Source organism: Giraffa tippelskirchi, chromosome 2 (genome assembly GCF_054371585.1).
Source record: "Giraffa tippelskirchi isolate mGirTip1 chromosome 2, T2T-mGirTip1v1.2.pri, whole genome shotgun sequence".
Lineage (NCBI taxonomy): Eukaryota > Metazoa > Chordata > Mammalia > Artiodactyla > Giraffidae > Giraffa > Giraffa tippelskirchi.
Window position 1 is genome coordinate 153596198 of NC_137276.1, and position 27028 is coordinate 153623225.

The 27028-nt window shown below is 40.1% G+C and overlaps 1 protein-coding gene across 1 annotated transcript in view; it reads right to left on the bottom strand.

Moving 5' to 3' along the window:
• Positions 1-18845, bottom strand: part of EHHADH (enoyl-CoA hydratase and 3-hydroxyacyl CoA dehydrogenase) — a 54388-nt gene extending 35543 nt beyond the window's left edge. Inside the window, exons 1-3 of the mRNA XM_081571362.1 lie at positions 18744-18845; positions 12995-13098; positions 6279-6451 (exon numbers count right to left, since the gene is read on the bottom strand). Of these exons, the coding sequence (XP_081427488.1) occupies positions 6279-6451; positions 12995-13098; positions 18744-18817 (351 nt within the window). The 5' untranslated portion in view covers positions 18818-18845. The remainder of the gene's footprint in view (positions 1-6278; positions 6452-12994; positions 13099-18743) is intronic.
• Between the last annotated feature and the right edge of the window lie 8183 nt (positions 18846-27028).

The window sequence follows — 27028 nt, forward strand, 5'->3', positions numbered from 1 at the left end:
CTAGCTCCTTACACATTTTTTTCTCTGACTCTATTATCAGCCAACCCAAATAATAATCTCCAGAAACAGCTCTATGGAGCTGAAAGAGCCAAGGAGCCAAGAAATTAAAAAGACAGTCCAAAAATTGGGAGAGAATATTTTCTAATCATATGTCTGGAATACATAAAGAACTTTTAAAACTCAATAATAAAAACATAAATGATCCAACTAAAATGGGCAAAGCATCTGAACAGACATTTCTCCAAAAAGATACAAATGGCTAATAAGCACATGAAAAAATGTGCAATATCATTAGCCATCAGGGAAATACAAATCAAAACTACAAGATACCACTTTATAACCACTAGGATGGCTGTAATAAAAAAAAACAGACAATAACAAGTTTTAGAGAAGATGTGGAGAATACAAAACTTTCATACATTGCTGGTGGGTATGTAAAATGCCACAGTCACTTTGGAAAACAATTTGGCAGTTTCTTAAACATTAACCATACAGTTTCCATATGACCCAGCTATATAAGATCATGGTATTTGATCCCATCACTTCAAGGCTAATAGATAGGGAAAAAGTAGAAACAGTGGTAGATTTTATTCTCTTGGGCTCCAAAATAACCGCAGATGGTGACTTCAGCCATGAAATTAAAAGACACTTGCTCCTTGGAAGAAAAGCTATGACAAACCTAGATTGTGTATTAAAAAGCAGAGACATCACTTTGCCTACAAAGGTTCATCTAGCCAAAGATGTGTTTTTTTCCGGTAGTAATGTACAGATGTGAGAGGTGGACTATAAAGAAGGGTGAGCTCTGAAGAACTGATGCTTTCAAATTGTGGTGCTGGAGAAGACTCTTGAGAGTCTCTTGGACAGCAAAAAGATCAAACCAGTCAATCCTAAAGGAAAGCAACCCTAAATATTCATTAGAAGAACTGATGCTGAAGTTGAGGCTTCAATACTTTGGCCAACTGATGTGAAGAGCCAACTTATTGGAAAAGACCTCGATACTGGGAAAGATTGAGGGCAGGAGGAGAACTGGGTGACAGAAGATGAGAAGGCTGGATGGCATCACTGATTCAATGGACATGAGTTTGAGCAAACTCTGGGAGATAGTGAAGGACAGAGAAGCCTGGCGTGCTGCATTCCACGGGGTCACAAAGAGTCAGATATGACTTAGCAACTGAACAACAACAACCCAGCTATTCCACTCCTATATACATAACTGATACATAACTGAAAGAAATGAAAACATGCCCACAAAAAAACACTTGTGCAAAAATTTCATAGCATCATTGTTTATAAATCCAAGAAAGGAGAAACAATCCAAATGTCCATCAAGTAATGAATGGATAAAGAAAATATGGTATATCCACAAAAAGAAATATTCAGTCATGGGAAGGAATGAAATACTAATGACATGCTACAATGAAAAAAATAATGCTGAGTGGAAAAAAACAGACACAATATATTGTATGGCTCCATTTTCATGAAATGTCTAGACTAGGCAAATCCATATAGACAGGAAATAGATGAGTTGTTGCTAGGACTGGGGGAAAGGGAAATGGTGGGTTACTCCTAAACGGTGTGAAGTTTCTTTGGGGGGCAATGAAATATTCTAAAGTCAATTGTGGTAAAGACTGCCTAACTCTGTGAATATACTAATATACCATTGCACTGTACATTTTAAACGAGTGAATTATATGGTATATGGATTATATCTAAGTGAAGCTATTATAGAAAGGAAGGTAGGAAGGAAGGAAAGAGAAAGATAGGAAGAAAGAAAGTCAGGCAGCAATCTCAGTTCAGATGAGAGGGTGAGCTTGAGACCTTAATCACATCACTTGCCTGATCTTAAAAGTGGCCAAAGCTCTGTTAGTCATTTCCCAGGATGGGAGGAGGAGGGTACTTAAATACAGACTGACATTTATCCAAGTTGTGATGCCAACAGCTCCAATATACCTGGAACGTTTGAGTCTCTCTCACATGAGGCATTCCTAGCTGTTATTCATCATTTTTCCCACCATTGGTCATCCCCATTCCCTGACTTATTATTGCTTGTAACTTAGATCTGCAATCAGTGTTCAGAAGGTCATGATATAAGGAACACAGAAAAAGGAACACAAGATATGTGTCTTTATTTATGCGTGTGTGCATGCTAAGTTACTTCAGTCGTGTCTGACTCTTTGTGACCCCATGGACTGTAGCCTGCCAGGCTCCTCTGTCCATGAAATTCTCTAGACAAGAATACTGGAATAGGTTGCCATCCCCTCCTCCAAGGGATCTTCCTGACCCAGGGATCAAACCTGAGTCTCCTGAGGCTCCTGCATTGCAGGCAGATTCTTTTACCTCTGAGCCACCAGGGAAGCCCATCTTTATTTATAAGTTTCATAAAAAAATTAAAACAAAGGGAAAAGGTTAAAAAAATTATGATGAATCTATTAGTATAAGAGGGGAAATCATATAACCATTTAAAATGAAATATTTCCAATAAGATTAACAGTAAATTTCTCATCAGAAACTATGGAGGCCAGAAGGTAGTGAGATGACATGTCCGAAGTACTGAAAGAAAAATACTGTCAACCAATAATTCTACTTCCAACAGAATTAGTCTTTAAAAATGAAGGCAAATTAAGACATTTTTCAGACAAATAAAAACTGACTTTGTTGCTAGCAGATCTGCCATACAAGAAATCCTTCAACATAAAATCAAAAGGCACTAGATGGTAACTTAAATCCACATGAAAGAATAAAGAATACTGTTAAAGGGTAACTACATGGTAAGTATGAGACAGTATTAATGTAATTAATTTTTTGCTTGTAATTCCTCTTTTTTCTTATCTGATCTAAAAGACAATTACATTAAGCAATAATAATATATTTATGCTTATGGGCATGCAATGTATAATGATATAATTTGTCACAATAACAATAAAAAGCAAGTGTGTAACAGAACTGTAAGGGAGCAAATTTTTTGCATATTATTGAACCTAAGTTGGTATGAATCTGAACTAGATTATTGCAAATTAAGATGTTAATTATAATCCCCAGGGCAACCACCACTAAGAAAATAACTAAAAAATATACAGTAAAAGAAACAATAAGAGAATTAAAAGGGTACCAGAACTTATCCATTTAATACAAAGAAAAGAATTAATGGAGGAATTGAAGAATTAAAAGAAATATAAGAGGCAGAAAACAAATAGGAAAATGGTCAAAGTTCTTCCTCATAAGTAATTATGTTAAATGTAAATAAATTGCCAAATTCAGACTGAAATTGAAGAAAGTAGGGAAAACCACTAGACCATTCAGGTATGACCTAAATCAAATCCCTTATGACTATACAGTAGAAGTGAGAAATAGATTTAAGGGACTGGATCTGATAGACAGAGTGCCTGATGAACTATGGACGGAGGTTCGTGACATTTTAAGGAGACAGGAATCAAGACCGTCCCCAAGAAAAAGAAATGCAAAAGAGCAAAATGGCTGTCTGAGGAGGCCTTACAAATAGCTGGGAAAAGAAGGGAAGTGAAAAGCAAAGGAGAAAAGGAAAGATATACCCATTTGAATGCAGAGTTCCAAAGAATAGCAAGGAGAGATAACAAAGCCTTCCTCAGTGATCAATGCAAAGAAATAGAGGAAAACAATATAATGGGAAAGACTAGAGATCTCTTCAAGAAAATTATAGATACCAAGGGAACATTTCATGCAAAGATGGGCTCAATAAACGACAGAAATGGTATGGACCTAACAGAAGCAGAACATATTAAGAAGAGGTGGCAAGAATACACAGAAGAACTGTACAAAAAAGATCTTCATGACCCAGATAACCACGATGGTGTGATCACTCACCTAGAGCCAGAAATCCTGGAATGTGAAGTCAAGTGGGCCTTAGGAAGCATCACTACGAACAAAGCTAGTGGAGCTGATGGAATTCCAGTTGAACTATTTCAAATCCTGAAAGATGATGCTGTGAAAGTGCTGCACTTAATATGCCAGCAAATTTGGAAAACTCAGCAGTGGCCACAGGACTGGAAATGGTCAGTTTTCATTCCAATCTCAAAGAAAGGCAATGCTAAAGAATGCTCAAACTACCGCACAATTGCACTCATCTCACACGTTAGCAAAGTAATGTTCAAAATTCTCCAAGTCAGGCTTCAGCAATAAGTGAACCATGAACTTCCAGATATTCAAGCTGGTTTTAGAAAAGGCAGAGGAACCAGAGATCAAATTGCCATTATCTGCTGGATCATCGAAAAAGCAAGAGAGTTCCAGAAAAACATCTATTTCTGCTTTATTGACTATGCCGAAGTCTTTGACTATGTGGATCACAATAAACTGGAAAATTCTGAAAGAGATGGGAATACCAGACCACCTGACCTACATCTTGAGAAATCTGTATGCAGGTCAGGAAGCAACAGTTAGAACTGGACATGGAACAACAGACTGGTTCCAAATAGGAAAAGGAATACGTCAAGGCTGTATATTGTCATTGTGTTTATTTAACTTATATGCAGAGTACATCATGAGAAATGCTGGGCTGGATGAAGCACAAGCTGGAATCAAGATTGCTGGGAGAAATATCAATAACCTCAGATATGCAGATGACACCACCCTTATGGCAGAAAGCAAAGAACTAAAGAGCCTCTTGATGAAAGTGAAAGAGGAGAGTGAAAAAGTTGGCTTAAAGCTCAACATTCAGAAAAAACTAACATCATGGCATCCGGTTGCATCACTTCATGGCAGATAGATGGGGAAACAGTGGAAACAGTGGCTGACTTTATTTTCTTGGACCCCAAAATCACTGCAAATGGTGATTGCAGCCATGAAATTAAAAGACGCTTACTCCTTGGAAGGAAAGTTATGACCAACCTAGACAGCATATTAAAAAGCAGAGACATTACTTTGTCAACAAACGTCTGTCAAGTCAAGGCTATGGTTTTTCCAGTGGTTATGTATGGATGTGAGAGTTGGACTATAAAGAAAGCTGAGTGCAGAAGAATTGATGCTTTTGAACTGTGTTGTTGGAGAAGACTCTTGAGAGTGCCTTGAACTGCAAGGAGATCCAATTAGTCCACCCTAAAGAAAATTAGTCCTGAATATTCATTGGAAGGACTGATGCTGAAGCTGAAACGCCAATCCTTTGGCCACCTCATGCAAAGAGTTGACTCATTTGAAAAGACCCTGATGCTGAGAAAGATTGAGGGCAGGAGGAGAAGGGGATGACAGAGGATGAGATGGTTGGATGGCATCACCGACTCAATGGACATGGGTTTGGGTGGACTCCGGAAGCTGGTGATGGACAGGGAGGCCTGGCATGCTGTGGTTCATGGAGTCGCAGAGAGCAGGACACAACTGAGCGACTGAACTGAACTGAACTGAAATAAATGGTAGACACTGGTAGAATGGACAAAAAATATCTAATAATACTTTAAATATAGTATTAGTAGAAAATAGAATACAAGTGAAGTACAATAAAATTCCATCTTTTGTTTTTTAAAAAAAAGAAAGGTTGCAAAGAAAAACAAATGTAAGAAAAAATGTTACACAGGAAAAGGATCAGAATGAAAAAAGATAATTGTTAATAGCAGCTATTTCTGAATTGTGAGTTTATGGTGACTTTAATACAAAGATGTCTTTCTTGTATTTTATAGTCTATTACAATGATGAATATTATCTTTATTGTCAGAAAATATATTACTTGTAAAAATATTACTATTGTAAGGCAGGCATCACAAACTTCAATCTATATGTCTAATAACCTAAGTTAAATCTATTTTCAGAAATAAATGGATTTACTAGTTGTGTGCTGTTTTCAATGGAAACTTGTCTTCTTAAGTATTAATAATCATAAGACCACAAAACTGAAATGTTTGAGATAGGAAACAAAAATTTAAATAAACATGCATACTCAGAAGTTAAGTCCAAATATTTAATGCTTCATACTGTATAAGCATGGCTTAGTGAAATTTGATGTGGGCAATAGCACTGTACAGGAGTTCCCCTTTATCTAGTGGTTCACAGGGAGGGCCAAGGGCTAGTGAAGGGTCAGTCACAGGCTCAGGGTAGCAGCTACTTATCAACTAGAATGGAAATAATTCAACATTTCAACAACCAGTACCACTATATTGGTATATAGCAGCTGAACACCAGTGCTAGAAATATCTGAGAGTTGTCAACCAGTAAGGTAACCATTTACAGTGATCACTTCTGATGCTTATGACAACATTTAATGCTTGCTTTAAAGAAAATCTCCCTACATAAATTCCTGTATGGATCCCTTCTCTTACCTCTGCATGGGCAATTCTATAGTGACAGCCCAGGGCCAGCTCCAGTCCCCCTCCTAAAGCCACCTTTTGGATAGCTGCCACCACAGGCTTCTTGTTTCTCTGTATTTCATCTACTATATCTCCCAGTGCCATGTCAAAGGTCTTACGAACTTGGAATTCTCCAATATCGGCACCTAAGAACACAGAGAAAAGGAAAAAAGAGAGTTGAGGAAGGCTTAGGCTTTGCTATTTAACAATAGACTATCAGATAGCACTTAAGGAATCTCAGATCTCTTTGGATGCCTGTAACACTTTATCCTTCGGCTACAGACGCAGTAAAGCAACAAGTAGCCTAAAAAATGTAGAATGATATGAAAGTCATCAAATATTTATCAGAAGTCCTGTAACCTAAAGTCTGTTTTTCCATATGATAGTAATAACTCACCTTCAGAAAAATTTGAAAGTTCAGAGAAAGGAAGCAAAGATTCTGAGGTTGAGTTAGCCCCTCCCCATTTTGGGCATGATATTGCTCACCAGCTCTTTTCACAGCCATTTAGACCTGTATCTTTTTTAAGGGCATCAGTTATTACAATATAAAGCCTTGTAAAATGAAGACATATTTGTAAGTTATATGTTGATCAACCAGCTTAGAATTACGTATTTCTGATAGACTCTTTTGCAATCAATGAAAGTAACATTTACTGGTTTTCCTAATTACAAAAATAATATGCATTATAAAGGGACTTCCCTCATGACTCAACAGGTAAAAATTCTGCCTGCAATGCAGGAGACACAGGAGACACGGGTTGGATCCCTGGATCAGGAAGATCCCTTGGAGAAGGAAATAGCAACCCACTCCAGTATTCTTGCCTGGGAAATCCCATGGACAGAAGGAGCCTAGCTGGCTACAGTCCATGGAGTTGCAAAGAATCGGACCACAACTGAGCAACTAAACATATCCATTATAGAAATTTTGAAAAATACACAACATTAAAAAGGACATAAATATCACCCCAAATATCACCACACAGAGATACAATGTAATATTGTGGTGAAGTCTGTATTTTCCCAATGCATATATGTAAATTACTTTGTGATCTTAAGTAGCCTCACAGAATGAGTTGGGAGATGTACTGGACTGAATAGTGTCCACCTGGAACCCATGGATATGATCTTATTTGGAAATAGAGTGTTTGCAGATATAATCAGGTAAAGAAGAGGTCATACTGGAATAGGATGGGTCTGTGTAAGATCAGGGAAATATGGACACAGAGGAGAAAGCCAAAAGAAGACAGAGGCAGGGATAGGAGCAATGCAGCAATAAGCCAAGGAATGCTAAGGATTGCCAGCCACCAAGGAACTAGAAGAGGCAAGGAAGGAGTCTTCCCTAGAGCCTTTGGACAAAGAATGGCCTTGCAGGGCTTCCCTGTTGGCTAAGTGGTAAAAAATCTGCCTTCCAGTGCAGGAGACATGGGTTCTCCTACATGACACAGAGCAACTAAGCCTGTGTGCCACAACTATTGAGCCTGTGCTCTAGAGCCCTGGAGCTACAACTACTGAAGCCCGTGTGCCCTAGAGCCCGTTCTCTACAAGGGAAGCCACCGCAATGAGAAGCCCGCACACCGCACCTAGAAAGTAGTCTCCTTTCACCACAACTAGAGAAAAGTCCAGGCAGCAGTGAAGGCCTAGCACAGCCAAAAATAAATAAATAAGGCTCTATATTGTCACCCTGCTTATTTAAGCTGGCTTAAAACTCAACATTCAGAAAACTAAGATCACGGTATCTGGTCCCATCACTTCATGGCAAATAGATGGGGAAAAAATAGAAACAGTGACAGACTTTATTTTCTTGGGCTCCAAAATCACTGCAGACAGTGACTGCAGCCATGAAATGGCTTGCTCCTTGGAAGAAAAGATGCTTGTGCCTTGGGAGAAAAGTTATGACAAACCTAGACAGCATATTAAAAAGCAGAAACATCACTTTGCTGACAAAGGTCTGCATAGTCAAAGCCATGGTTTTTCCAGTAGTCATGCACAGAAGTGAGAGTAGGACCATAAGGAAGGCTGAGCACTGAAGAATTGATGTTTTCAGACTGTGGTGCTGGAGAAGACTCTTGAGAGTCCCCTGGACTGCAAGGAGATCAAACTAGTCAATCCTAAAGGAAATCAACCCTGAATATTCATGGGAAGGACTGATGCTGAAGCTGACGCTCCAGTACTATACTTTGGTCAACTGATGTGAAGAGCTGACTCACTGGAAAAGATTTTGGTGCTGGGAAAGATTGAGTACAGGAGGAGAAGGGGATGACAGAGAATGAGATGATTGCATGGCATCACCTACACAACGGGCATGAATTTGAGCAAACTCCGGGAGATGGTGAAGGACAGGGAAGCCTGGCGTGCTGCAATCCATAGTGTTGCAAGGAGCAAGACATGACTTAGCCACTGAACAACAACAACAACAAAAGAAGGGCCTTGCAGATATCTTGATTTTGAACTTTAAGCCTTGGAATGCTGAGAGAATAAATTTCTGTCATTGTAAGTCACTAATTTGTGCTCATTTGTTACAGAAGCCCCAGAAAACTAATTTAGAAAGTGTTCCCTCTTATTTTTATCCTCTGTTTGTGTAAAATTAGAATAATATTTCTCTTGACTTTTCAATTAGAGGTTACCAATGAAGTCATTTGGGACGTGACTTTACTGTGTGAAATTTTTGACTACTGATTCAATTTCTTTAATGGTTTTCTATTTCTTTGAGTCAATTTTGTAAGCTCTATTTTTCTACTTGTTCATATTATCTTCTTTAATGGCTAGAGCATCTGTAGTGATATCCCTTTTGTCATTTTTTATAGGTAGTGTTTGTACCTTCTCTTTTTTTCTCTTAAGTCTCTCTGAAGCTTTATCAACTTTATTGTTATTACTAGTTAAAGAACCTTTGACATTATTGTTCTTGTGATTCACATTTGTTTTCTACTTTAGTAATTTCCCTCCATCATTTCCTTCCTTCTACTTCATTGGATCTGTTTTATTGCTTGTTTTGTTAATCCCTTGATAGAGACACGTAACACAATATGTTTGAGTCTTTTTCTTTTTCTGACTTATACCTTTCAGTTCAGTTCAGTTCAGTTGCTCAGTCGTGTCTGACTCTTTGTGACCCCATGAATCGCAGCACACTAGGCCTCCCTGTCCATCACGAACTCCCAGAGTCCACCCAAACTCATGTCCATTGAGTCAGTGATGCCATCCAACCATCTCGTCCTCTGTAGTCCCCTTCTCCTCCTGCCCCCAATCCTTCCCAGCATCAGGGTCTTTTCCAATGAGTCAACTCTTTGCATGAGGTGGCCAAAGGATTGGAGTTTCAGCTTCAACATCAGTCCTTCCAATGAACGCCCAGGACTGATCTCCTTTAGGATGGACTGGTTGGATCTCCTTGCAGTCCAAGGCACTCTCAAGAGTCTTCTCCAACACCACAGTTCAAAAGCATCAATTCTTTGGCACTCAGCTTTCTTCACAGTCCAACTCTCACATCCATACATGACTACTGGAAAAACCATAGCCTTGAATAGACGGACCTTTGTCGGCAAAGTAATGTCTCTGCTTTTTAATATGCTGTCTAGGTTGGTCATAACTTTCCTTCCAAGGAGTAAGTGTCTTTTAATTTCATGGTTGCAATCACCACCTGCAGTGATTTTGGAGCCCCAAAAAATAAAGTCTGACACTGTTTCCCCATCTATTTCCCATGAAGTGATGGGACTAGATGCCATGATCTTGATAAGGGTGCATAGATATTTACAATTGTTATGTCTTCGTCTTGGACTGATCCCTTGATCCTTATGTAGTGTACTTCCTTATCTCTTGTAACATTCTTTATTTTAAGGTCTATTTTGTCTAACATGAGATTGCTACTCCAGCTTTCTTTTGCTTCCCATTTGCATGGAATATATTTTTCCATCCTTGGAATATATTTTTCCATCCTTTCACTTTCAGTCTATATGTGTCTTTGGGTCTGAAGTGGGTTTCTTGTAGACAGCAAATATATGGGTCTTGTTTTTGTATCCATTCAACCAGTCTGTGTCTTTTGGTTGGAGCATTTAATAAATTTACATTTAAAGTAATTATTGATATATATGGCCTATTGTCATTTTCTTAATTGTTTGGGGTTGATTTTGTAGACCTTTTTTCTTCTCTTGTATTTCTTGACTATATAAGTCCCTTTAACATTTGTTGTAAAGGTGGTTTGGTGGTACTGAATTCTCTTAACTTATGCTTGTCTGAAAAGCTTTTTATTTCTCCATCAATTTTGAATAAGATCCTTGCCGGGTACAGTAATCTTGGTTGTAGATTTTCCCCTTTCAGTACTTTAAATATATCCTGTCATTCCCTTCTGGCCTGTAGAGTTTCTGCTGAAAGATCAGCTGTTAAGCGTATGGGGTTTCCCTTGTATGTTACTTGTTGCTTCTCCCTTGCTGCTTTTCATATTCTTTCTTTGTGTTTAGTCTTTTTTAGTTTGATTAGTATGTGGCTTGGTGTGTTTTTCCCTGGGTTTATCCTGTACGGGACTCTTTGTGCCTCTTGGACTTGATTGACTATTTCCTTTTCCCTGTTGGGGAAATTTTCAACTATAATCTCTTCAAAAATTTTCTCATACCCTTCCTTTTTCTTTTCTGCTTCTGCTGCTGCTGCTGCTGCTAAGTCGCTTCAGTCGTGTCCGACTCTGTGCAACCCCATAGATGGCAGCCCACCAGGCTCCCCCGTCCCTGGGATTCTCCAGGCATTTCTGCTTCTAGGACCCCTATAATTTGAATGTTGATGTATTTGATATTGTCCCAGAGGTTTCTGAGACTATCCTTAGTTCTTTTCATTCTTTTCACTTTATTCTGCTCTTCAGAAGTATTGCCACCATTTTATCTTCCAGCTCACTAATCCATTTTTCTGCTTCAGATATTCTATTGATTCCTTCTACAGTATTTTTAATTTCAGTAATTGTGTTGTTTGTCTCTGCGTGTTTATTCTTTAATTCTTCTAGGTCTTTGTTAATTGATTCTTGCATTTTCTCCATTTTGTTTTCAAGATTTTTGATCATCTTTACTATCATTATTCTGAATTTTTTTCAGGTAGTTTGCCTATTTCCTCTTCATTTATTTGGGCTTCTGTGTTTCTAGTTGGTTCCTTCATTTGTGTAGTATTTCTCTGCCTTTTCATTATTTTGTGTGTGTGTTTCAGGTCTCCTTTTCCAAGGCTTCAAGGTTGAATTGTTTCCTCTTTTTGGTTTCTACCCTCCTAAGGTTGTCCAGTGGTTTGTGTAAGCTTCCTATAGGGTGAGATTTGTGCTGAATTTTTGTTTGTTTCTTTGTTTGCTTTTCTTCTGATGGGCAAGGCTGAGTGAGGTGGTAATCCTGTCTGCTGATGATTTGGTTTGTACTTTTATTTTGTTTGTTGTTTAGCTGAGGCATCCTGCACAGGGTGTTACTGGTGGTTGGGTGATGCCAGGTCTTGTGTTCAAGTGATTTCCTTTGTGTGAGTTCTCACTAGTTGACACTCCCTAGGGTTAGTTCTCTGGTAGTCTAGGGTCTTGGAGTCAGTGCTCCCACTCCAAAGGCTCAGGGCTTGATCTCTGTTAAAAATCAGTAGTAATTTCTATGTAAATTGTAAGATAAATGAACTGTATTTCAGTTGAATGCTGATAGTCAAACTTTAAAAATCATCATTTAGGGCAACTTCAATAGAAATCTTTGGTTTGATCCTTGTATTCACCAAGACGCTGCAAAGCACACAAAATTAAATTACAGGAGGCCGATGGCCTGTCCTAGAAACTTCATTGTCATTTCTCTGTCCTCCACCCCACCCCTTCACTGGATAATTAAGCGTGCATGGTCACTGAGATGGGTGACAGAAGAAAAATGCACTCCATTTCAAGACTGTGTGAAATAAAAAATAACATTTATTGAACATCTTCTTCATGCAGGTACTGCTCTGGGGGCTTTCAAATGTGTTATCTCATTTAACCTCACAAAACTGTTCAGGTATACATATTATGGTATCCATTTTATAAACAGAGAAATTGGATTTCAGGAGATTTAAGGAACTTGCCCAACCTCACACAGGGTAGAGACATATGCAGAGCAGGTATGTACCAATAGGTGTATACTGAAGTGAAAAGTGAAAGTGAAAGTCGCTCAGTTGTGTCCGACTCTTTGTGACCCCATGGACTGTATATATAGTCCATGGAATTCTCCAGGCCAGAATACTAGAGTAGGTAGCCTTTCCCTTCTCCAGGGGATCTTCCCAATCTAGGGATTGAAGCCAGGTCTCCTGCAATGCAGGCAGATTCTTTACCAGCTGAGCCACAAAGGAAGCCCAAGAATATGAGTGGGTAGCCTACCCCTTCTCCAGAAGATTGTTCTGACCCAGGAATTGAACCAGGGTCTCCTGCACTGCAGGCAGATTCTTTACCAACTGAGCTATGAGGGAAGCCCTAGGTGTATACTAGCAGGTATAACAGCCATCAAGCCTGGAACTAAATGTCCTCCAAAGGCCCAGTCCAATATAAAAGAGAGTAAGGTCAGCATCTTCTCTGGGTCTCTCCTGTGACTCTTTGTCTCCTTCTTCATAATGTTTCTTCTTCCTCCCATATTCGTTACCCACACTATCGGATTGCCCACAGGCACAGGTAATGCAGCACTGATCTCAGTCTGTGTGAGATGTCAGAGAGAGTGGGAAAGGGTTGGACACATTACCTGCACAGAAGATGCCATCTGCTCCACAAATCACAATGGCTTTAACTGTATCATCTGTTACAGCTTTCTGCAGACTCTCTTTTATTCCACGGGCAACAGATGTACTAAAAGGGGAAAAAAATTACATGAAGCATTAGTCACAATCAAATTTCTACCATCTCAGAGTTTATTTTTTTCTTTCCTAACAATGAAAAATTAAACATATACATGATGTAGAAAAATCCTAGATACTTATTGTTAAATTTTCACTAATTTAAGAAATAATATATGTCTACTGTAAAGTAAGCCCTGAGGTGATTAAACACATAAACCTCAGAAAATAAAATTATTTTCCTGCATTTTACTGTAACTTTGCCCACTTAGAATCAACATTATCAAAATATTACACACATCTTCTATGTATAGTGAAAGGAGTTTAAAACATCCTAGGGACAACAGTGTACACAACACAATATCATACTGAGATGAGTGCTGTAATAAAGGTACAGAGAAAATGATGTGGAAATTCTGAAAGAAAGTGCTTTTGATTTGTCATATTGGCCTAGTAAAAGAAAACTGAAATTGTCTAAAAATAACAATCTAAGTCATGTGGCAGGGGATGCAAGTTACCCACAAACTAATACCTTAAACTAATACTAATACTTTGACCTTCTTCAAAGTATTAATCGGTTTTTAGCTGGATACATGGCTGCCCAAAATAAAGACTATATTTCACAGCAGCAAGTTCAGCTCAAGGCATTAAGTTATGGCCAATGGAATGGAAATGGATTTAATATCTGCAACCTTAGGGAATAGTCCTTAAAGGATTGGGTATGCTTTTCTCTCTTACAACTTCCTACTCCTGCCAGGAATGCAGATATGATGGCTAGATTGGGAGCAGCCATTATGAATCAAGAGATGGAAGCTACTAATTAAGGATGGCAGAGCAAAAGATAGGTGGAACTGAGGTCCCAATGATTGTGGAGCAGCCATACCAGTCATTCCAGGACACTGCTGTGACAGACATCAACTTTTTCTTGTTTAATCCACTATTATGTTAAGTTTTCTATAACTAACAGCCAAGCCTAACTAATTTGAAAGGTAATGGCAAGGTCTGGGAAAGGAAGGGCATTTGATAAATTTTTGTCAAGTTTCAGTAGATGAGGGAGTCATTCCCAGAGAAGATAGTCAAAACCAAGATTGAATGAGTTTGCCAAAGGAAAAAAAAAAAAGAGCTGAGAGTAGATTCTCTAGCTGCTGCTGCTGCTAAGTCGCTTCAGTCGTGTCCGACTCTGTGCGACCCCAGAGACAGCAGCCCACCAGGCTCCTCCGTCCCCGGGATTCTCCAGGCAAGAACACCGGAGTGGGTTGCCATTTCCTTCTCCAATGCATGAAAATGAAAAGTGAAAGTGAAGTCGCTCAGTCGTGTCCGACTCTTCTCAACCCCAGGGACTGCAGCCTACCAGACTCCTCCGTCCATGGGATTTTCCAGGCAAGAGTACTGGAGTGGGGTGCCATCGCCTTCTCCAAGATCCTCTAGATATATCCTTATTTAGGAGGCAGGAGAGGCTTAGCTGAGTGATTCAGTACCGAGGAATCCAACGAGACCAAGAGAGGAGAATTTGCCAAGAAGCAGAGCATCAGTAAGTGCCAAGGGATGGCAAAGGAGGAGATCTAGGAAGAGTAGTGAAGAATTGCTTAAAGAAAAAATGATGAAACCAGAGTCCAGTGAATTTTGCCTTAGAATTCTAAGTAATATAGGGGAATTTTTATACAGGGTGAAAAAAACTTAAAGCAAAAAGCAACTAAAGCCAGATTGTTCAGACCAGCAACTAACATTGCTAATTGACTATATCCCAATACAAAATGTTTTGGTATTAAAAAATAAATTAATTAATTAAAAAACCTCAGGGAATAAAGGAGATACTTGCTCTTGTATATGGTAATTCCCTTTCACCTAGTTACTTTTCACCATTTAACCCAGACGAAATGAAACAAAACCTCTTGCCTTCAGTTGATTTAATTATAAACCAAATCTGCTAAAGGAAAACGGAATTTGAACCATCCAGAATACTGAGAAGTCCAAAAGTCACATACTGCTTTCTGGGTAAACAATGGCTGCAAAATTAGCCAAAATGAGCTCAATCTGTGCCACTGAGGAGACAAATCTGGCTTTTCCCATTTCAATCAACCCCTACTCTTTTATTTCTTATCTTCTTGTTAATTTTGCATCACTTGTTGTTGTCGTTTAGTAGCTAAGTTGTGTCCGACTCTTCTGAAACCCCATGGACTGTAGCTCACCAGGTTCCTCTGTCCATGGAATTTTCCAGGCAAGACTACCAGAGTAGGTTGCCATTTCCTTCTCCAGGGGATCTTCCCAACCCAGGGACTGAACCCACGTCTCCTGCATTGGCAGCAGATTCTGCTACTGAGCCACTCTAGATCCCTTGGAATAGGCAAAGGCAACCAACCCACTCCAATATTCTTGCCTGGAAAATCCGATGGTCAGAGGAGCCTGGTAGGCTACAGTGCTTGGGGTCACAGAATCGGACACAACTAAGCACATACACACACACACACACACAACATTTGCTAAGTGTCAGATCTCTAACACATTTAAACCTCACAATGACTTAATGAGATAGGTAATAAAATTTCTCCTGCAAGGGGAAAAGGAGGCAGTTTAAATACAAGACACATTGTAAGTAGTTATGGGAAAATATTCCTAGTTGTAGGTAGCAAACTGTGGAGCTATTTACCCCCCAAGTTTGAGATGGGCACAGCTTTCCTTTATGAGCAGAGATAGGCAGAATCCTAATACTTGGGAGCCACCTGGGAAGCTTCCGCCTGCCAATGCAGGAGACACAAGAAATGTGTCCAATATTCTTGCCTGGAAAATTCTATGGACAGAGGAACCAGGCGGGCTACAGTCCATGGGGTCGCAAATAGTCAGACACAACTGGGTGACTGAGCACACACACAGACACACAATTTTGCAAAAATCAAACAAGAAAAAAAAAGAAAAATGAAAATGGCTGTTATATATACAGCTTTACTAGATTTTAGCTGAGTGAAAAGGGACCACACCTTCGTAGCAATATCAAAGTCACAGGGGTTAAGAAATTATTGTCTCCCCTTAATATTGTCAGGTATGGAGAAATGGAGTCTAAAGGTAACATTTCATGAGTGATGACCAAAGAACTTTACCTTCTGTCACTTTAGAAGTCTTGTTTGTGACCATTTTTTAAAACCAGAAGTCATCAAATAAAGTCATGGCTTGTGACCATCATTTTTCAAAGAAACAGAATGAAAATAGAATACATCAAATAAAAAGAAAAGTTTTGTTTCAGTAAACTTTGTTTTCAGTTACATATTTGTATGTGTGTTTGTGTGTGTGTGTCCTAGGTTGCTATGTAAAACATGGATTACTGTGTGGAATATAATAAAAAAAAATACAAAAGCCATTGTTCTGGGAGACAAATCTAGTAATTAGGCATGTCCTACATTTATAAAGAGGTTGGCATTTATCCAAATAGAAAGAAATCTGGCTTAGCTAAAGGAACAAAGAAAGATTTCAACTGTTTGGGCCAAAAAATATTCAAATAAGAATCTCTCACTTATCTAGGAAGAAATAATTTCCCACTTAAAATTAGAAATAGGAAGGGGGAAAGGTAGGGGAGATGAAAAGTGTAAAGCAAAAAGAAAAAAAAAAGGGAACGTGTTAAACTAGATGAGCGTGCTAGGACACACACCTTTCCCTAAGTACAAGTTCAAGAGGAAAGCGCAAGAAAGTGTTTGTTGCCAAGTGGAGAAAATCCTGATGCAGCTGCAATGAATCCTGAGTACCAGGGCCTGTTGGTAGGGGCTTGTAACAGGCCTTTTGCCTAATTAAAATAATGATAGCTGGTGGTGCAGTGGTAAAGAATCCGCCTACCAATGCAGGAGATGCATAAGACGCGGCTGAGCTGGAAAGATTCCCTGGGGTAGGAAATGGCAACCCACTCCATTATTCTTGCCTGGAAAATCCCATGGACAGAGGAGCCTGGTAGGCTGCAGTGCATGGGATTGAAAAGTCAGACACAACTAAGCGCATGCGCGCGCGCGCGCGCACACACACACACACACACACACACACACACACACAAACATTTAAGTGTAAGTTTCTAAACTGCAACACATTTAAACCTCACAACTTAATGAGGTAGGTACTAAAATTTCTCCTGCAAGGGGGAAAGGGGACAGGTTAAATACCAGACACGTTTTAACTAGTTACGGGAAAATATTCCTAGTTACAGGTACTGAACTGTGGAACTATTTTCCCCCAAGTTAGAGATGGGCACAGTTATCCATTATGAGAAGAGATTAAGGCAGAGTCCTAATACTTAGTAATTTTAATTGAAATACAAAGTTCAAAATTGTATGTAATTGTAGTACTCATGTATTTATTCATCAAAACCAAAATAACAATATTTTGTTTTATTCTGAGTGGCAAGTAAGTGGACTTATTCTTTGTGTGATTTTATTTCTGAAAATTTTTATATTATTAAATGCAAATTTTTATATTAAAATAAAAATTATAATATTAATGCTAATGATAAAACCATATCTGATGACAGTAGGACAAAAATTCAGTTAAAATGAGCATGTCTTCTCATTTCAGTTTCTTTTTGCTCCAGCAGCATGCAGTAAGGATTTTGACCAAAAGTCTTTCTCTTTATGCTTTATATATTCTCTGTAAATGACCATTTCTGCTAACCCTACTCCTTGTGGACAGGTGGTTTTTTCCTAGATATAAAAGAACTGGGTGGTGCTAGTGGTGAAAACCTCCCTGCCAATGCAAGAGGCGTAAGAGTTCGATCCCTGGGTGGGAAAGACCCCCTGGAGGAGGGCATGGCAACTCACGCCAGTATTCTTGCCTGGAGAATCCCATGGACAGACGAGCCTAGCCAGCGACAGTCCATAGGGTCACACAGATTCAGACATGACTAAAGCGACTTAGCACAAACCTATATAACATCATTAATTTTCAAAACAGCAGCATTAATCTCACTTTTTAAAGTAATGCTTTTACTAGTTTAACAACAAGAAAAACTACTCCATGATAAAAGAACATACACAGCACAGCAGTTTTTCAGGAAATGCTATTTAATAGGTTAATTCTGACATGAGCTTATTCTAACATGGATCTTCACCAAAGCACTCAGATCTTGAGGTTTAGAACAAACTAAGAGATACATCTTTGTGCTTCTGGGCCAGGACATAATTCTCTTTTACTCACTATATTGACATTAATGGGGATCTTTATTTTTAACAGTGTGAAGCCACCTTATTTTTGGACTCCCAAAGCTTTTAGTCACACATTGTAAGGGTGGCCTGGACTCCATGTTGGGGATGGAGGGATCAAGGTCCAGGCAGCACAGCACTAAGACCTCTGGACTAGAAAGTACATCTGAGAAGTCAAAGTTGCAAGTAAGCAAAAGAGTTCAGCAAGAAGTTGGCACGGACAGACCGGCTCGGGCGCAGCTCCCCAACTTCTAGCCGTCTGTCTGCCTCTCAGCCTCGGTTTCTTTATCAGCGAAACGGAGATGAGAGTTCTCTGCAAACAGGTACCGAGCCTACCAGTGTAAAATGTCCTGACATATGCCCTGATTCTATCCGTGTCAGTGTCTTTCTCTGCTTAAACCAGCAGGGGCGAGTCAAAGCCTCCAGTGCAGGCAGGCAGCTACGACCCTGCTCGCCATCCCCGGACTGACCGCCGAGAGCCCGTTACCTGATGGCATTGACTGGCGGGTTTCGTAGACGGATCAGTGCCAGGCAGTTCTGCAGCCGCATGAACTCAGCCATGTTTGCTCAGTTGCCCCGAAGTCGCCTCACCCCTCAGCTGCGAGGCAAGTTCACTTTCGCTGGGCGCGTCCCGGGGGGGGAGGGGCGCCTGCTGGGCCAATGTGAACCCGGCACCGCCTCCCGCCCCGGCACCGCCTCCCGCCCCGGCACCGCTTCCCGCCCCGGGCCGCTCCCGGGCTCTGATGCCCATCCTTCATCTCAGTCCTGCTCCCTCCCCGACCGCAGTTCCGTGCTCAGCGCACCCTTGCAGTCTCTTCCTCTTTGCTGGCGCCTGTCCTTCTCCCATCACAAAGTAGGTCAGGGAGGACGATGGAAGATGAGTGAAACTGCCAGCAAGTCCAGATTTACAAACCCCTGGCCCAAAGGGGCTGGCTTCTCTGGACAAGTTCTAGTGGAGCTTCATCACAGTCTTCATCTTCATTATCCTTCTTAACAAAGACAGATATGTGGGATCCTGACAATCATGTGATATGACACACACCTGGAACACATAAAACACTTCACACATTTCTTCTAAATGAGTGAGGTACTAATATCAACCAAACATGTACAGAACTGTCATGCAGCAACCTTGTGGAACCTACCACTTTCTTGTCTGCCCAATCCTTCCATTTTTTTCCCTTCTTCTGCCATTCCTAAGGATTATTTCTAATATTAATACTTCAACTATGAATCAAGCACCTATTATGTCCTAGGCAGCAGGCCAAAGACTGAAGATAAATGAGGCTGGGTTCAGACTGGGACAAAGTTTCTGAAATGCAGTTGGCCTCAAGTGGTCTCCACAGCCCATCAACTGGCCAGAAGGCAGTCTGGAAGTTTCAGAGGAAAAACAAAACAATGGAGTGGTTTTATTCACTGATGTTTCACGAATTTTAGCGACCATTAAGGATTATTTTCACAGATATTCTTTTCAGTTCAGTTCAGTTGCTCAGTCGTGTCCGACTCTCTGCAACCCCATGAATCGCAGCACGCCAGGCCGCCCTGTCCATCACCAACTCCCGGAGTCTACCCAAACCCATGTCCATTGAGTCAGTGATGCCATCCAACCATCTCATCCTCTGTCGTCACCTTATCCTCCTGCCCCCAATCCTTCCCAGCATGAGGGTCTTTTCCAATGAGTCAACTCTTCGCATGAGGTGGCCAAAGGATTGGAGTTTCTGCTTCAACATCAGTCCTTCCAATGAACACCCAGGACTGATTTCCTTTAGGATGGACTGGTTGGATCTCCCTGCAGTCCAAGGGACTCTCAAGAGTCTTCTCCAACACCACAGTTCAAAAGCATCAATTCTGCGGCGCTCAGCTTTCTTCACTGTCCAACTCTCACATCCATACCTGGCCACTGGAAAAACCATAGCTTTACTAGACGGACCTTTGTTGGCAAAGTAATGTCTCTGCTTTTAAATATGCTATCTAGGTTGGTGATAACTTTCCTTCCAAGAAGCAAGCATCTTTTAATTTCATGGCTGCAATCACCATCAGCAGTGATTCTGGAGCCCAAAAAAATAAAGTCAGACACTATTTCCACTGTTTCCCCATCTATTTGCCATGAAGTGATGGGACCAGATGCCATGATCTTAGTTTTCTGAACGTTGAGCTTTAAGCCAACTTTTTCACTCTCCTCTTTCACTTTCATCAAGAGGCTCCTTAGTTCTTCTTCACTTTCTGCCATAAGGGTGGTGTCATCTGCATATCAGAGGTTATTGATATTTCTCCCGGCAATCTTGATTCCAGCTTGTGTTTCTTCCAGCCCAGCATTTCTCATGATGTACTCTGCATAAAAGTTAAATAAGCAGGGTGACAATATACAGCCTTGACGGACTCCTTTTCGTATTTGGAACCAGTCTGTTGTTCCATGTTCAGTTCTAACTGTTGTTTCCTGACCTGCATACAGGTTTCTCAAGAGACAGGTCAAATGGCCTGGTATTCCCATCTCTTTCAGAATTTTCCACAGTTTATTGTGATCCACACAGTCGAAGGCTTTGGCATAGTCAATAAAGCAGAAATAGATGTTTTTCTGGAACTCTCTTGCTTTTGCGATGATCCAGCGGATAATGGCAATTTGATCTCTGGTTCCTCTGCCTTTTCTAAAACCAGCTTGAACATCTGGAAGTTCACGGTTCACGTATTGCTGAAGCCTGGCTTGGAGAATTTTAAGCATTACTTTACTAGCGTGTGAGATGAGTGCAATTGTGCGGTAGTTTGAGCATTCTTTGGCATTGCCTTTCTTTGGGATTGAAATGAAAACTGATCTTTTCCAGTCCTGTGGCCACTGCTGTGTTTTCCAGATTTTCTGGTATATCGAGTGCAGTACTTTCACAGCATCATCTTTCAGGATTTGAAATAGCTCAACTGGAATTCCATCACCTCCACTAGCTTTGTTCGTAGTGATGCTTCCTAAGGCCCGCTTGACTTCACATTCCAGGGTGTCTGGCTCTAGGTGAGTGATCACACCATTGTGATTATCTGGGTCGTGAAAATTTTTTTGTATAGTTCTTCTGTGTATTCTTGCTACCTCTTCTTAATATCTTCTGCTTCTGTTAGGTCCATACCATTTCTGTCCTTTATCGAGCCCATCTTTACATGAAATGTTCCCTTGGTATCTCTAATTTTCTTGAAGAGATCTCTAGTCTTTCCCAATCTGTTGTTTTCCTCTATTTCTTTGCATTCATCACTGAGGAAGGCTGTCTTATCTCTCCTTGCTATTCTTTGGAACTCTGCATTCAGATGGGAATATCTTTCCTTTTCTCCTTTGCTTTTCGCTTCTCTTCCCAGCTATTTGTAAGGCCTCCTCAGACAGCCATGTTGCTTTTTTGCATGTCTTTTCCATGGGGATGGTCTTGATCCCCGTCTCCTGTACAATGTCACGAACCTCTGTCCATAGTTCATCAGGCTCTCTATCAGATCCAGTCCCTTAAATCTATTTGTCACTTCCACTGTATAATCACAAGGGATTTGATTTATGTCATACCTGAATGGTCTAGTGGTTTTCCCTACTTTCTTCAATTTAAGTCTGCATTTGGCAATAAAGAGGTCATGATCTGAGCCACAGTCTGCTCCCAGCCTTGTTTTTGCTGACTGTATAGAGCTTCTCCATCTTTGGCTGCAAAGAATATAATCAGTCTGATTTCAGTGTTGACCATCTGGTGATATCCGAGTGTAGAGTCTTCTCTTGTGTTTTTGGAAGAGGGTGTTTGCTATGACCAGTGTGTTCTCTTGGCAAAACTCTATTATCCTTGCCCTGCTTCATTCTGTACTACAAGGCCAAATTTGCCTGTTACTCCAGGTGTTTCCTGACTTCCTACTTTTGCATTCCAGTCCCCTATAATGAAAAGGACATCTTTTTTGGGTGTTAGTTCTTAAAGGTCTTGTAGGTCTTCATAGAACCATTCAAGTTCAGCTTCTTCAGTGTTACTGGTCGGGGCAGACTTGGATTACTGTGATATCGAATGATTTGCCTTGGAAATGAACAGAGATCATTCTGTCGTTTTTGAGATTGCATGCAAGTACTGCATTTTGGAATCTTTTGTGGACCGTGATGGCCACTCCATTTCTTCTAAGGGATTCCTGCCCACAGTAGTAGATATAATGGTCATCTGAGTTAAATTCACCCATTCCAGTCCATCTTAGTTCACTGATTCCTAGAATGTCGACATTCACTCTTGCCATCTCCTGTTTGACCACTTCCAATTTGCCTTGATTCATGGACCTAACATTCCAGGTTCCTATGCAATATTGCTCTTTACAGCATCGGACTTTGCTTCTATCACCAATCACATCTACAGCTGGGTATTGTTTTTGCTTTGGCTCCATCCCATCATTAAAAAATCTACAAATAACAAATACTGGAGAGAATGTGGAGAAAGGGAACCCTCCTACACTTTTGGAGGGAACGTAAGTTGGTGCAGCCACTATGGAGAACAGTATGGAGGTTCCTAAAAAAACTAAAAAGAGAGTTGCCATATGATCCATCAATCCCACTCCTGGGCATATACTTGGAGAAAACTACGATTAAAAAAGGTAGACACACTCCTGTGTTCATAGCAGCTCTATCTACAATAGTCAAGACATGGAAACAACTTAAATGTCCACTGACAGAAGAATGGATAAAGAAGATGTGGTACACATATACAGTGGACTATTACTCAACCATTAAAAAAATGAAATAATACCATTTGCAGCTACATGGATGGACCTAGAGATTATTATACTAAATGAAGTCAGTCAGCAAGATAAAGATAAATACCATATGATATCACTTTTATGTAGAATATAAAATATGACATAAATGAATTTATCTATGAAACAAAAACAGACTCAGAGAACAGACTTGTGGTTGTGGGGGTGGGGGTTTGGACTGGGAGTTTGGGACTAACTATATATAATTATTATATATAGAATGGATAAACAAGACATTCCTACTATATAGCACAGGGAACTATATTTAATACCCTGTAATAAACCATAATAGAAAGAATTTTTGAAAAGAAGTATATTGAATATCTTGTAATAACCTATAAGCAGGGGCTTCCCTAGTGGCTCAGTGGTAAAGAATTCGCCTGCAATGCAGGAGACTGAAATCTTGCATGCTAGACTTCATAATTATGTGGAACAAGAACTTCCAGATATCCAAGCTGGGTTTAGAAAAGGAAGAGGAACTAGAGATCAAATTGCCAACATTCACTGGATTACAGAGAAAGCAAGAGAATTTCAGGAAAACATCTATCTCTGTTCCATCGACTACACTAAAGCCTTTGACTGTGTGGATCATGACAAACTGTGAAAAGCTCTTAGATGGGAATACCAGATCTTCTTACCTGTCTCCTGGGAAACCTGTATGCAGGTCAAGAAGAAACAGTTAGAACAATGTATGGAACAACTGACTGGTTCAAGATTGAGAAAGGAGTATGACAAGGCTCTCTGCTGTCACCCTGTTTGTTTAACCTATATGCTGAGCACATCATGGGAAATGCCAGGCTGGATGAGTTACAAGCCAGAATCAAGACAGGCAGGAGAAGCATCAACAACCTCAGATAAGTGGATGATACCAGTCCATGGCAGAAAGCGAAGAGGAACTAAAGAGCCTCTTGATGATGGTGAAAGAGGAGAGTGAAAGAGACAGCCTAAAACTAAATATTAAAAAACTAAGATCATGGCGTCCAGCCCCATTATTGCATGGCAAACAGAAGGGGAAAAGGTGGAAGCAGTGACAGATTTCCTCTTATTGGGCTCCAAAATCCCTGTGGACGGTAACTGTGGCCATGAAACCAGATGATTGCTTCTTGGCAGGAAAGCAATGACAAACCTAGACAGTGTGTTGAAAAGCAGAAACTTTACTCTGCTGACAAAGGTCTGTATAGTCAAGGTTATAGTCTTCCCAGTGGTCATGTATGGTTGTGAGAGTTGGACCATAAAGAAGGCAGAATGCCAAGAATTGATGCCTTGGAACTGTGGTGCTGGAGAAGACTTCTGAAAGTCCCATGGACAGCAAGGAGATCAAACCAGTCAATCTTAAGGGAGATGAACCCTGAATATTCACTGGAAGGACTGATACTGAAGCTGAAGCTCTAGTATTTTGGTCATCTGATGTGAACAGACAACTCATTGGAAAAGTCCCTGATGCTGGGAAAGATTAGGGCAGAAGGATAAGAGGGCATCAGAGGATGAGATGGCTAGATGGCATCACCAATGCAATGAACATGAACTTGGGTAAACTCCAGGAGATGGTAAGGGACAGGCATGCTGCAGTCCATGAGGTGGCAGAGTCAGACATGACTGGGTGACTGAACAACAACAACAATAACCTATAATGGAAAAGAATCTGGAGAAAATATGTATGTATATAAATACGATGAATCACTTGCTGTATACCTAAAACAAACACAAGGCTGTAAATCAACTGTATGTAGCCTGCCAGCCTCCTCTGTCCATGGGATTTTCCAGGCAAGAATACTGGCATGGGTATTACTGGTAAGAAAATACTGCCATTTCCTTCTCCAGGGGATCTTCCTGACCCAGGGATCAAACCTGAGTCTCCTGCATTACAGGCAAATTCTTTCCTGTCTTAGTCACCAGGGAAGCCCTAAAAGAAAAATATAAGAATGTAAATATAAAACTTTTGTGTACTAGAACATCCAAATATATACCCATGGTAAAAACAGAGCTAGTTATCTAAACTTTACTTTCCCTGCATTGGTTATCTTTTAGCTCTGGAATCCAGGTAGGTGTGGTGTTGTGAAACTTCATTTAATAATGACTGAAGCCATCAGAGCAGACTGCTTTGGTGAACCAATCAGGTTTTCTGAAACAAATTACAAAATATTAAGTCTTCCCTGGTGGCTCAGATGGTAAAGAATCTGCCTGTGATGTGGGAGACCTGGGTTCGATTCCTGGGTTGAGAACATCCCCTGGAGAAGGGAATGGCAACCCACTCCAGTATTCTTGCCTGGAGAATTCTATGGACAGAGGCTACTACAGTCCATAAGATCGCAAAGAGTCAGACACGACTGTGCAGCTAAAACTTTCAATGTGAACCAATCAGGTTTTCTGAAACTAACTGCAAAATATTGCTTTCTAGCTGGAGTGATACAATCTCTCACATGCTCTCTTCAATGTCACTTCCCCTCTCACTGTGGGATACAAGTAGACACAAAGCTCCAGGGGAGGATAAATCCACAGAAGCCTGATTTCTCAAATGATTTTGTGGAGGAGAGTTGCCCCACTGACTGGAACCAACATGGACTGTTACTGGCCAAAGAAAGAAATTTAGGTCTGCTTGCTAAAGAATTTTAACCTATACTAAGTAGTATAGTGAAGAAATGGGCCATGAATACTCACTTCACAGGGAAGTTGGCTGACATTTGAGGAGAAAAGCTGCTCATAAAAGTGTCTGAAATAAGAAATGGGATAAAAATAGTTTCTTCACTACACCATTACTATCAGTAATGATAATTTTTGAACCTTGGAGATACACCACCCCTGCTCCATATACATTTTCAATGTTTTAATGATGAAGGTAAACCATCAGCATTTCTAAAGAAGATCCAGCTATGGCAAAAATGACTCAGTCAGATGTTAATCATTTTTACCAGTTGAAATGTCAGAGATCAATGATGTATTACTGAACATAAAGATCACATGCATGGGCTGAAACAAAATCTGAGTTGAATGCAGCCAAAAATCTAAACTGAGAATTCATTCAGGGCTATCTCCCATGTTTCCACCTCTCAGTTTTCCAGTGGGCTCTGCTTATCACTTTAGGTTTGCAAATAGTTTTTCATTAAATGTCATCTGTCAACTTCTGAACTGAAAATCATGCATGAAATGTCCTTTCTCAATGGTAACGTATCTTCTTGTATGACATTCCTGGCATTCTCTGGCATCCAGTTTCAGTTCGTATTGAAAGTACAGTTAGGCTATAGTTCACCTTTATATTTTCTCAGACCTTTCTCCTGATTTCCCACCATATCACTTTATTGAAGAGACTATTTCATCTGCTAATAATAATCCTTTCCAGATTTTTCTGACAAACTGGCACCGTTTAGAAAGAGGCTAAATATATATAAATTTGAGAGATGCTCTAGCTTATCTAGTCTAATATTCTCTCAAACATAGCCCTAACAACATTCCTAGCACAAGATTACCCGCCCCTCTTTGAATGTTCCCAATGATGAGGAGCTCCCTACTCTGCATGGTAAACATTTTTGCTTGCTAAAATTTTGCCCTATTCCTCAGGACTTCCCATTCCCTGATTCCGCTCTTATTCTCAGGAGTAATCACTCCCTGATTCTACTTTTGTTATACATTAAGTCTCCCTTTAATAGAAGAGTCTTTCATCAAATATTTAAATATACTAACAAGTCTGTCCAAGCCTGCACTTTTTATGCTCTTCCTCAGGTACCACAGTTTCTCACATGAGAAGCTATCTCTAGCTCCTCACTACATGAGTTGTTCTGGACACTCTTCACATTTGTCAATGGCATCGATTCTCTGTATTCTGCACCTATCATTAATCAGGTAATATTCACGTTCCCTTAACCCAAGTTTGTTCTTTTTTCTTATCCATAAAGACTTTTTTCCTTTTAAATTTCAAATGATGTGCTTTTGCCTTAAAGGATAATTACTTCTTATTGAGATAGAACTCATACACAATTCACACTTTGAAAATGTACAATTCAATCATTTCTAGTATATTCACAAAATTGTACATCACGA